This window comes from Saccostrea echinata, unplaced genomic scaffold (assembly GCF_033153115.1).
Source record: "Saccostrea echinata isolate AGI-Se365-2 ecotype Australia unplaced genomic scaffold, CSIRO_AGI_Sech_v1 ptg000038l, whole genome shotgun sequence".
Lineage (NCBI taxonomy): Eukaryota > Metazoa > Mollusca > Bivalvia > Ostreida > Ostreidae > Saccostrea > Saccostrea echinata.
In genome coordinates, this window is record NW_026889787.1 from 1420537 (window position 1) to 1434415 (window position 13879).

Below are 13879 nucleotides of genomic sequence, written 5' to 3' on the forward strand. Positions count from 1 at the left end.
TCAAGATACACACACATACCAAAAATCAGCTCAATATCTCCAAGCGTTTAGAAAAAAAGTGCGGAAAACCAAGTGGGACAGACTGACAGACAGACAGACAGAGGGACAGACAGACAGACGGACAGACAGACGGACGGACGGACGGACAGACTCAGAGGAAACCTATAGTCCCCTCCGGTTTCACCGGTAGGGGACTAATAAACAATAAAATTAATTTGACTTTTTTTACTCATCGGGCCCCTCTTTCGCACTTGCGGTCACTTTGAATTTCAAACTGTTAAATTACGTGTTCTTTAACTTCTATACACAAATTCATTATATTAAAAAAATAATACAGGTATATTCATATATAATTCCCTTACTTTAATTATTGGCCTCAAAATGAAGAAAAAAAATATGGCTCTAAATCTAAAAAGAATTCTGGAGTTGAGTTTCACAGCACCTCCAAGTATCAAAGTATTAACTACAGTTTACTACAGTGCATTTTTATTAGGGTTTCCGCGTTATTAGGAATCTAAAGCAAAGCCTCGTTCAGCATAAATACTGTAATGGAAATTGCACTGCCCGACGAAAGTCTTTGTTTTCGTTCAGTGAAAAACATTTGATGGGAGGTGATAGATATGCTGTACTTTTGATCACTCCTTTAAACTTTAATTCCAGTAATCTCGCAAATATTTAGGATTGATCGTATGGCGATTTTCCATTTGATGATTAGGACACGTCATTTTTTTCCTTGCTTTCAGTTCAGTCTCATCAATGAAGTTGTGTGTCATCCCTTTACCCAGTATTTGGTCTTCTTCTTCGTCACAGGTATATCCTATTCTATATGATAGATGTTTATGAAAAGTTGTGGTAATATCTTCCATTACCTGTTCAATATTTTGTCTAATAAACAATGTGACTTTCTTCTTTAACTTGAGGCCTGACTCGGGCTGATAAATTTGCAGTTGAATTGTGGTTGATGTCACTGCTACAGCAATATTGTGATCTTTGTAACTAAACAAAGCAGCATTTTTATACAAACAACTTATATCTTTGTTCCTTAGAACTTTAAAGGTTCTATTGACCATTAGTTTTACGACAAGCCGATAGAAAAGAAAGAACGGCAAAAAATCGAATAAAAACACTAAAACAGTGGACCTCAGAGGTGCTTTTTTAATGATATCCATCTGTTGGTCAGCGAAGGGCTTTTTGTTCATGCAAGGCACGTAATGAGATGTTTCGCCAATCGCTATCAAACCAAGCCTCTGCATGTATGATAACAGAACTTCTTTGTGATGCAAAAGAAAACGAGGATCGTCCTTTTCAATTGATGCGTTTTCCTTTATCAAGGATTTCAACAATTTTTCATCTGCTTTTTCCCAAATTCTGCTTAAAAGATCGGACTGTAAATTTCCTGTGGTGTAGTATTCGTCCCATATAAGTTTAACTGTATTTATTCCTTTCACGTGATTAGCATCTGTTATAATGTTTTTAAACGCATCAACAAACCATTGGACATCAATGATAACTGTCTCTTTGAGTCCTTCTTCATTGAAGTAAAGGACTTTTCCAGCGTCGTGATAGTATCGCAACATGTCCTTTGTGCTCTCATTTTTTTCATTTTCATTAACTGGCATTCTTTTGCAAACATCAGAAAAAGGCATGATACGCTTGATCATTCTTTTGTCCTCTATCTCTTGATTCAAAAACTTCCATTCGTAAGGTATTTTTTCACTCCATTTTCTCGACATTGCAAGATCAACAATGAATTTTTCAAGTTCCTTTAAGGGTTCTAACGGAAACTGTGCATAGAACAAAGAATTCTCTCCGATATACTGTCCCAGATTTGAATGAGGCGACAATGTGTTGCGTAGAATTTTATCGAAGGCTTTTGCGTCCTGCTGAAAAAGTGCAATTTTTTGTTAACTACAACCACTGAGGTAATTCAAAGTAATACATATCAGAACAGGCTTATTGATACATGATGTTCTTGAACATATCACTGTTATCAATTTAAATTAACAATGCGCTCACTTCTATAAATCCCAACAACATATCAACATTTATGACTTTATAAAAATATCTTTACATGTTTATGTACCTTTTACTCTCCAAGGGCTGTGAAAAATAATTCTCATATTAATATTCCCTAGAATAATTTACTCAAATAGACTTACAATGTACAGAAAAGAGAAGTATTAAACTTTCAATGTGGAGAAGATAGGTTATTTAATTTTAAATACATGTACCTATGCTCAAATACACTTTACTTTCATTGTACCTGGTCGATGCGGTTTTCCCAATGCGTTACAACTATCATAACATCAACATTCTCCTCTTTTTCAGTTGGCTGCGAACAATACGTGTGAATCGACTTCAACCAGAATTCAAAGTAATCTGTTGAACGTCAAAACATTTATTTTTATTTTAGCTCAAAATTTACAAATAATAATATCAATAGACCCAAGATCCTAGAATCACTCTTCTGATAAATTGTACAACATTGTCGTTGTGATCTTCTTGTTTGGTCTACGTATCCCAAGGCCCCAAAGCATATCAGCTGATAGGATATGATGGCTCTCAGTCTATTAGTCCAAAGTTAAAAAGCTGTGACAATGAATAGTGATACCATTTAATTTGTAGATCACTGTGACCTACTAGATTTGCTGAGCCTAGGTGTCACTGTATTCGAAATATATAAATTAAATGATTTCAAAATTTTAGGCCATAAAATTCGAAAAGTACAGTGGGTCATTGCAACCTACTTCAAAGCATTAAGGCATTAAGTGACAATGATTGATGATTCTAAACATTTTCGTATAGATATTGTGTTGAAAAAATTGAATATAATTCATTACAAAATTTAGAACGCAGATCATTTGACCTACATTTTATTCAACGTACCTAAGTCTTAAATTGAATACTCTGACAAAGTTTGAAGATCGTTTGATTCTTAAAGTCCAAAATATGTATCAAATACAACTTGAAATAAATGCCTGCAAAAATCAAAAAGAAGGTCACTGCAGCCTATTTTTGGTCTACATTTTTCAAGGCCTCAAGCTGCATCAACTGTAACGATTTTACAATCCTAAACCTCTTCGCATTTAAGGTAAATTTAGAATTTAGAATATTTATTCAACCAATTTGGGCCCACAGTGGAGAATAAAGATGAACAATGTCCGAAATCATAGTCCTAAATAACAATAAACAGAACAAAACAAACAATTGTATATTGAACAGAGAGTTAGCTGTCAACTTTTAGGATACATAAAATGTATACAAATAGTATATGTACAATGAATGTAATATGCCTATATTGTACTATGTTGTTTTCTCATATTAAAATTTTCATTTAAATGTTGGCATAATAAAACAACAAACTCAGAATCTTCATTTGACATAATCCATGTAAACAGGTCCACATTATTAAGCAGTATTAAATTTGGAAAAGTTTTGAAGATTTTGTTAAAAAACTCTCCTCTAGAATCATTATACAATGAACATTCTAGCAAAAAATGTATTTCATCCTCAGTTGGACTTGAAGTACAGTAACGACAGACTCTTTCACTCCTGGGAAGAATTTCATTTTTACCACATTTATTAAGTATCCTTTCATATCTACCCGTCTCTACTCTTAAGCAATGATTACTTATTCTGAATTTTGTGAGAATTACCCGATTGTCCCTGTTTTTTCATATTCAAGTATTTTTTTCAAATTTGAATGACCTTTTATACTTAAAATATGTACTTAATTACCAAATCCTTCTAAGTAATTGGTACGGATATCTTTCCAAGAGTTTAAAAAAATATTATGTAATTGCTTTTTAATGTACAATTTAAATTTGTTTTCACTTAATTTTTTGCAAAGGGACAAATCAATATGTAGTTTTTCACTGTAGAATAATATGCTGGAGTGCCAATCACTGTTGATGGTGTTTGACTTGCACTCATTGAAAGCTGCCTCCAGTAAATTAGTTGATGTATGTTCTAGTCTATACCAGTACATGAAAATTTGCTTTAACATATCTATATATAATGGATACATTCCCAGTTCAGAATAGATTCCTACATTTGTACAAGTTTTAGATACCCCCACAATATATTTACAGAATTTCATATTGAGTTTTTCAACTTCCCAGTCTTTTAATATATCAAAAAGAGGGATATTTTTTTTTCTTTTTGGAGTAACATTAATAATGCTCCAGTCCTCACAGCCATACAAAGCTATAAGTTTAATACAGTGATCAAAGATATGTAAAAATGTTTTTATAGAGGGATTAGCATTTTTTATATCTCTATAAAATTTAAAGCATGCCTTCAAGCTTTTTTGATACAATTGTTTTTTTACTTCAATAAACTTTCCATTGGTTTCAAGAGTTATCCCCAGATATTTATATTGTTTTACACATTCTATAATATCATTACCCAGATGGAATGCTTCCTTTAGTAATTTACCCGAGTTGTTAAAAATTATTACTTTTGTTTTTTTAATGTTTACTTCTAGACACCACTCACTACAGTAATCATGGAGGAGATTGAGTTTATGTTAAAGATCTGATTCCGTATTGGATATTAAAACAAGGTCATCAGCATACAGGAGACATGAAATCTTTTTTTTATCTAGAGTAACAGGAACAGAATCATCATCCAAAATACTTGGGGGGTCATTTATAAAGAGTTTAAATAAACTTGGGCTAAGGATATCACCTTGTCTAACTCCAACCCTAGATGTGAAAAAATTTGTTATTTTATCATTTACTTTCACACATAATCTATCATTCTTCTACATAGATTTTAAAATCTGTAAAAATACCCACTGATATCATTTGATTGCAATTTATACATAATGCCAACATGAATAACTTTATCAAATGCCTTTCGAAAATCAACAAACAGGCATATAGTTTCTTATCACCAGTCTTGAGATATTTGTTGATTAAACATTTCAGCACAAATATATGATCCGAAGTAGGTCAGTTTTTTTTAAATTAATTTTTGAATTGACACACTCCGAGAACCCAGGGTGCATCAACTGAAATGGTTTGATAATTCTAAGCCTCTTTGTATCGATAATAATTAAATAAAGCCTTGAAATTCTGGAAGTAGGTCATTGTGACCAAATTTTGGTTGACATATTTTAAAGACCAAAGATGCATCACCTGAAAACTTTGTGATGATTTTAAGCCTTTAAGACTCCTTGATAAAGCCTTGAAATGCAGACTGTAGGTCAAACTGACCTACCTTAAGAGTTTCAATGTTATACCTAAATATTCTATACGTCCTGAGGACCAAAGATGCTTCAACTGACAATGTTTAATGCTTCTAAGCATGAATACTTGCAAAATTCAAAAAGGTAAGTCACCGCTGGTATTTTTGAGAAAAGATAACAATGCAAAATAAACATGCAGATCAACTGCATGACAAGATTTGATAATTCGAGTTCTCATAATGTGCAAATGTCCAAAGTATTAACAAAACATCATTTCAAATCAATTGTAAAGTGACCTTCAGACCACGCCCTTTTGCTCTTGGGTAAAGTCTTGAACGATTTTTAGTCTACAATATTGCCTTATCCTCATGTGTAACTTTAAAACTTATCTTTTTCGTGTTTTTTTTTTTTTAGCAATCACTTTTTTAATCTTCCAGTTAAAGGTCACATCTTACTTTTTTTAAATGAAAGCCCATGGCCAAAAAATACTCTGTGAAAAATTTGATAAAAATTGGTTCTTTAGATAAGAACCACATTCCAAGAAATTACGCACATCGCAGGTCTTGCCATATCATTAGCTCTTTGATTCTTCAGCATAAAGAGATAAAAGAAGAATTATGACGAAATAAATTTCAAATCGAAGATTTCTATGTTAAATAAGTCTTACAATATATATATATATATATATATATATATATATATATATATATATATATATATATATATAGAGTAACAGGTGGAATTATAAAATTAATTCTGCAAGGAAAACATCTATACAATAGTTAGATTGCAAAAGAGCAATTTATACAGGATTTATATATGTACGAGTAACAAACCTTTGTATGTCCAACCATTAAAAACAGTATCTTCCTGGTCGCATGTATTCTTATCCACTTCTTGGTATAGATGTTTGGAGGCATCCACTACCAGTATGTAGAAAGCTCTCCTGGTCAGGTAAATCTGGTGGCAGGCGTAGTATGCACACTGTCCTCCAAAGTCAAAAAAACTCAATGTTTTGGTTATATCCTCTTCTAAAGAATTATTCATATCCCCAGGCTTCTTGTTTTCCGAAATATGCTTGTCAGTGTTTGATTTAACTGTTATTGTAAAAAGGAAAGAAGGAAGATGTGAAAACTTTCAAAGGAAGGCTTTATATGACGTTATTGAAAATACTCACAAGAATGTCTCTGAATTCACAAAATACAGCTGAATTTATCCATGGTATTTCTTCAAAGTTCATCATTATAGTTAATAATACTACATAAGGAAAAATCAAATCTCAAATATATATTCAGGAATCACGAGTACAAGCACCAGTTATGCATTAATTTTTCTAATTGAAAATTGATCAGCATTTATATTTTTGGATAAAAGAAAACTGAAGTAATGCAGGCGCTTGGAGAAAATTATGTGTTTTTCATAATAATCCTATTTAACTTCAATTGTTATACATATGTATCATTCATAGCGTAAAAAGATCGTGCTATCATTGAAAGACATCATAGATCAATTAAAATTTTTATATTCTAGAAGCATTGATATACAATTTAAGAATTTTCAAGAAATGCATTTATTTTTGTACTTTTGTGGGGTGCAAATGTCAATTATTTACAAGGCCGTTTCTAAGATTTTCAAAAGCCTTGAATTGTGTCGAGGTGCATGGAATGAAACTTGTTGCATGAAAAATTTCAAAAATTTCATTTTCATGCTTCGTTTTGAGACTGTTCAATTAAATAAAATTTTATGAGTTATTGGTTCTAGCTGAGGAACAGATATTTTTAAAATATTGCATCATTGATCTACACATTTTGTATGCTTAATTGTTTAAAAAGAACACTGCACAAGAATTCATACAAATTACTTTTAAAAAACCTATAGTAACTAGTTTAGCGGCGTTTATGGATCGATAAATAGACAAAAGAAATAATAGATGTATGTAAATACATGAAAGATATTATTTACAGAAATTCCTGTACTCTAAAATGATTATTCACATTAACTCATGCAATAATTATGTCATTCGTAGGAATGGATTACATCAGAATTATAATTAATTTTTTCTAATGTTCAAAAATATTTTTTATTCACCTCATGTACTACCCTTAACAAGACAGAGGAAGCAAGAAGGTTTGGCAGAAGTCGCCGTAGGTATGAAGATTTTTTTTTACTACGGACGATTTCTGCAAAACCTTCCTGAGCGCCTTGGCATCGAACCTATGTTTACAAGTAATAAAACGAGTTGATTGACCAGTATTACATGAATACAAAAAATCATTAATGTGAACTGGTTTGGAAAGAATGATGTAGCAAGCAATTAATAGCACTATAAGTAGTGAATATATTTAATTATCGAACGATTTAAAAGTCGAACCCGAAGTCTAGTACTTGGGTATGTACAAATAAGAGGTATCAACAATAAATCTGCTCACATGTAAAGAGAAAACGTCAATAAATGAACATGGTATTGTTCATATATGTGAGGTTAAACGGATGCCTTCGGCTAAGATCCTATAACACTGTAATTGACTGTCACCAGAAAATATACGATACACTGAAATTGTGCCGATACCAGTGGTAGAAATTTCAATTCCTCGCGTTTGCACTGAATTCTATCTGGTAGATTTATATAGGAAACGATTTTTCAAAATTTAACAATAATCACTGCAGTAATAGTATATTCAGTACATCGTATTGCAATTTCTACTTTCCAATCTAAACCTGCGTATTGTATCAACAAACAAAGTACTCCTTACTTTTCAGTTTTCCATCACAAATTTCGAATATTTCCTCGTGTACTTCTAGGCCTTCTGTTGATGTCACATTCGGTATCTCCTTTTCCTCTGGATTGAGTAGACGTTTCAGGAGCGTGGTTTTCCCAGCCCCAGCACACCCTACAATCATCCCCCGGGCATGGTGGACTGCCTGTGTTCCTCTCTTTGTGTACTTCACGTATCGTTCTCTTGCCTCCTGGTCCCATTGTAATACCTCTCTAGGGACACCCACTGTACAGAACAAGAATTACATACTAGTATGGTGTTACAGTAAAACAGAGACAATGCCAAATTAGATTAAGGAGTACTTCTGATATTAACGTTTCAATGCGTAAATATCTTTTAACCAAGACATCTGTTAAAATGAAAATCGGCAAATTACTGTAGCATTTTACAGGATACAGGACTCTAGAGTTAGAAAAGGAACTTGCTTTTTTATATTGAATACAAAAAAAAGAGCGGCTTATCACTTAATATCCATTCTGACCAAAAAATATAAAACGTACATTATTAAATTAGAATCAATTAGCCATATCTAAAAACTTATAAACAGTAATTCAAGATAGAACGAGATTAATTAAAGGTCAAGAACTAGTAAATAAGCTTAGACTGTCTTTTTGGCGCTAAATGGATTATGACGTCATAATTAATTTAAACTTACTTTTTACCGTACTTTACCGCTTGATTACAATTATGTAGAAAATAAAGGCTTTTTTATGGAATTCAATTTGAAATCATGTCAAAAGCAATCTCGATACCTATATTCATTTCAAAGGAGAGGTCAAGAAAAGATTTACCGTTTTCTTAGGGACTATAGGCAATATCGATACATTTCTATTGTCTGCTATGGAAAAAAACATCTTTATTTGATTTTCTTAATTTTTCATTGAAGGTGACAGTTTAAATTATGTTTTTTTGTTGATTGAACCAAAAGATTAAGCCCCGATATACATTGTTTTCCAAATGTATATGTTATAAAGCATCTTTAAAGAAATTCATTTCTGAAATTTGAGAAATTTGTATCACCTTTCATTTACTAGATCTTGACCTTGAAACTCCATGAGAAACAATTAAAATCAGGATGTTGTATGATAATTACAGTGTTTATTGATCCTGCCTTGAATATTTTGGTCAGACACGGTAACGTGTGTGATGATGTCCAGCTGTAGTTTGTTTATGAAGATGTCGTACATATTCTCCGGTATTCTTGGTACAAACAGACATCTTTCTTCCTCACTCCTCTCGTATTCCCAGGACCGGCAGTATTCTGATATCACGTCACGTGATGCCGTGGTGAGGAAAAACTCCAGATCACTGTCCTCTACCAAACACTCCGTAACAAAGGCGTACATGACGTCATGTCGGATAGTATCTGATGCAAACATTATCTGATCGTTTTCTATATGTACGATTCCATCAGGGGGGACTGTAGTCCTTATGACATCAGACATGGCCACATTGTTAAAATATCTTTCTCTGAGCTTGTTTAGCATGGTCATGTAGGCATCTTCATTGATATTTAGTGTGTACTCTTCAACCAACAGTAAACAGTACAAGAGACATCTGATGTCTGCTTTGTATTTGTGATATTTAACTGCAAATATACAATACAATACGTTTTTCATAAAACATAATAATTTCTTGATAAAAAAAAAATCTGACGTAAAACATATAAACTGTCTTCAGCCTTAGGCATTGATTGAATGTGGACCCTATTTCCCATTTTTTTTATTATCGTTGTATTTTTTTTTTTTTTCGAATCATTAAAGAAAGACCTTGAAATGAAATTTAAAGCCCCCAAAATACATGATTGACTGATTCATTTTGACCAGGGTCTACGGCAGGCATAAACTCCTGTTTTCTTCATACGGTGTCAACCAAAATCAATAATCCTCAAATCTCGATATACAACATAAATGTAAATACATACATGAACATGTAAATTTAAACCTATTTCTTTCATCAGAAAAATTAATAATTAGTGTAAGTTACATTTATTGACTGATAAAAATAAGAAAATAAGACGGAAACGAATACAGAATTTCATAATTTTCATAAAATAGGCAGTTTCGGGCTTATTTTCATATTTAAGTCATTAACCACCTATATATGAAGATTTTTACTTCTAACGAATATTAGATTTAGATTTAATGGATTTAAAAAGCTATGAAAATGTAGCACTTTGCCAGCTTTTTTATTACCTCTGTAAGATCTAGAACATGTATGCTCCCATTTGAATCAATCAACGAAAAATGTTTCATTGAAATATGTGTCTTCACAAAATACTTAAGTTTCTTTATTCATTTTTTTTTTTTTTTTTGCTCTGGAAAAATAATAGAAGTCATTATTAAAGGAATATTATACTTTGTCTATAAGATTTGTATATTTTGCATTCATTGTAACAAGATTTGTATGTGTAATGGCACAGTGGATGTAAAAATAGATGTTTTTTTGCTGTGAATGTAGTTCATCTCAAAACCTTTTTAGGCACGCAGTCAAATGTTCACTGTGTTGCTACTACATAAATACAATTTCATTAAAACAAGGTCTATTAATTTCTTCCGTCACTATCTAATAATGAAAAATATATTTTTTCAACCCAGTGAAAAGTAGCACTACTTATGATAACGTCATTCAAATAAGGACCTACCTTCACGTCGCGTGTTTTTTTTTTCTTCAAATTACTTATTATCTCTTAAAGAGACCTGGACACTGTTGCATTGCTGTTTTGTTTACAAATTCAAATTTCTATTTCTTGTGAATCTGGTTTAATAAACAGAACTTACATGCACATTCAAAGATCAAAGATCGTTGAAAAAAATCAAAGATAACACCATTTCTTCATAAAATTAGGTCAAACATCTGTGTTTGTAAACATGGGTACGAGCCCTGTTATTGGTAATATTTACGTTCTACTGGATATATTCCATTTGTTAACTCGGCAAACATCACTGAACATGAACCAGCAATGGTGTGTTGATTTTGCTTTCTAGCATTCCTACTCTGAGTTTTCTGGATAAGAGTTTTAATATTTCTCATAATACACAGCAAAATTTCCACTTTCTTCAATATTTAAGAATAGAATTGATTACTCCGTGACAGTGCAAGGATGTGTGTCCATCAAACCCGTCCTGAAATTTGTAGTTTTAGAACATTTCACAGAAAACAAGTTTATAAATTCGCTTTTATAATACCGGGGGGGGGGGGGGGGGGGGAGGGGTATATCAGTCTGAAATGCTCTAAAAACACCGTGATGCTATTATATCTAAGATATAAGAAAATTTGTGTTATGAAGTTTCCAACTGTGAGAAAAGTAGGACTTAGTAGTTTCTCTTTTTTTACCGTGTAGATCTGCAGACAAAGTATGACTGTCATACTGTCATTTCTTTCACTTTTCTGGGTGGTCGTGAAAACAACAAGAGGCCCTCAGAACACAACGCTCACCTAGAACCAACAAGCCTTGTGGTTATAAAAATGAGATCCCCTCTATTTTCCTATAGATTGTCTTGATACTATATTCTGGCTTTATCCAATGTCATGATTTGAACAACTTGATTAAGTGTGTTATTTGGCTGTGCCGAAGCAATTTATTTCAAGTACTTCAAAAAATTATAACCGCTCAATAATATCACGACAAATATCATAATATATAGCCGAGAGAGATCTCTATATGAATTTGCTGAACTTAAGTTCATAACTTACAAACACAAATTGAAATCAAAACTAACATCGCATTGCAATAGCATGTTTTGAAGGTATTTGAAGCTTCGGGAAACCTGTAAAGCAGAGCTAAGTTGTGAAAAGACTTTCCTTTGGGTAACAACGTATTTGGCCTCTTGACCTTAGAGTTTGTCCCACTTTAGCAAAAATTTTACAACACTTAAGCTTTCGTCATAACTTTTGAACGATTGGTGATAGGGCTTTCATGCTTAACATGTGTATTCCTTGAGAAAAATCTTTTTGGGAAATAACATTTTTGACCCTTTGATCTTGTACTTCGAGTTTGGACTACATTTAAAAACTTTAACCTTGTCTTTAACTTTTGAACAGTAAGAGCTAGGGCTTTCATATTTCACATATGTATTTCGTGTACTAAGACCTTCCCTTGGGTACATGTACCAACAATTTTGACCCTTTGACCTTAATCTTGGGGTTTGACCTATTTTGGAAAACTTTTAACTTTCGACATAACTTTTCAACGGTTGGTGCTAGGGCTTACATGTTTGTATATTCCTTGAGACAAAACTTTCCCCAAGGTACCAATATTTTTTTATCTCTTGACCTTTGAGTTTGACTTGTATTTGAGAAACTTTAACTTTCGCCATGAGCTGCTAGGGGGGCATTAGTGTTTCACGAATACAACTTTTTTTTAAGATTCTCTTACGTTTTAGTGCCCCAGACTTTGTATGTATACTGTTTTAACGCCAAAAAATATGGATACCAGTTTGTACGTGGATATAAGTAAATTTAACTTGAATAGGCACGTAGTATTTACTGAGGGGGTGGGGGTGGGGGGCTGCTGCCCCTACTTTGACGAGAAAGCAATTTACTTTTGATTTAGTATGGAAATTTACATTGAAAGCCTCCCCCATTCCTCTCACTAGAGGAGAGTTTTTTCTAGTTTTCTTATGCATTTTTTGCTTCTCAAGTATTTTCTGGCATTCAGTTGCTAAAAATACGTCGGTTGTATAGAAGCTTTATAAACTTTTTTGAACCTAAGATAATTTGAAGTAATTCTTTTAACCAATAATTTAGAACCTACTTAGATAAAATGTTCCGTCCGACACCAGTTGAAAAAATACTTTCTGAGCTTGCGCGAGATTTCATCAAGTGTTTTTTATAATGATCCATGGAAGTGTTTTATCCAAAAATATAAAAAATATTCACGCCTGTGCGAGCTACTAGTATAAACCCAATCTACTCGATAATTTGACAACTGCTTCTCTGACGAATGGGCATTAGCACAAAACGAATGCATTCTCTGTTTTGGTTTTGTAAGCAAAGGCTCTGTTAGAAGATAGTGCAATGATGAACTTAAGTAGTGTTTTGCCTCCTCTAGATAACATTTAAAGATATGTATATACTAGTTTGCACAAAATGCTCAACCGCGTCTTAAGTGAAAAAGCAGGTAGTTACATTCTTCGTGTGGTCAAATACATGATGTATGAGATCGCACCAAAAAAAAATGTAAATCGATTCGCGGAAAATGTTAAGTATTCGAAGAAAAGCAGACTTAGGGTTTTCAATAATTCGCAAAAGAGCGGATAGTCTCCTGCACAGTATTTAAACCTTGAGACTCTTAGTGCATCTAAATTTAAATTCAAAATTTCATGTTAAAATCTACGGCTTACGTAAGATTCCCTGTTATGGATATAATTTTTAAAGCTATCAAAAATTACTTTCCCACTCACTTGATTTTCTATAAGCCATGTTATTTATAACATAGATGTCACTGTGAGGATGGAGGCCTATGCAGGATTTCACGATGTCAGGTTTAGCGTCCGATTTGTATCTCCACAGCCATTTCACATGTTGAACACTGTCTGATCTCCTATTATTATGCATAACCTCTCCTGTCCGTTTTAAATTCTCAAAAAACTCTCTCCGTTCATTTTCTGTTCCTCGTATGGTATCCATGGGCACCATCACTAAAGTATTAATATTTTATAAATAAAAGTTATAGGTTAATATTACACGGCTTATGTATTTTTTCTGCATTGGTTGAAATCGCTAATTACCACACACACACAAACACACCCTCACACACACACACACACACCCTCACACACACACTTTAATGTTTATTGATGGGGGGGCCCGCTTTCCGTCTGTCCATCTTAATGTTTAAATTACCCCGACTACCATTAAATCAAAGTTATTCTATGGTGGCATATTTATGCCATCCACATAATTTTTT

General features: G+C 32.8%; 1 protein-coding gene across 1 annotated transcript; it reads right to left on the reverse strand.

Moving 5' to 3' along the window:
* Positions 1 to 630: 630 nt before the first annotated feature.
* Positions 631 to 13516, reverse strand: LOC133200348 (probable serine/threonine-protein kinase pats1). Its single transcript, XM_061336163.1, has 6 exons — positions 13374 to 13516; positions 9062 to 9556; positions 7945 to 8193; positions 6028 to 6288; positions 2264 to 2379; positions 631 to 1880 (listed from the first exon to the last, which is right to left on the reverse strand). Exons 1-6 carry the CDS (start codon positions 13390 to 13392, stop codon positions 651 to 653), a joined length of 2370 nt encoding a protein of 789 aa, XP_061192147.1. The 5' UTR covers positions 13393 to 13516; the 3' UTR covers positions 631 to 650.
* Positions 13517 to 13879: the final 363 nt, after the last annotated feature.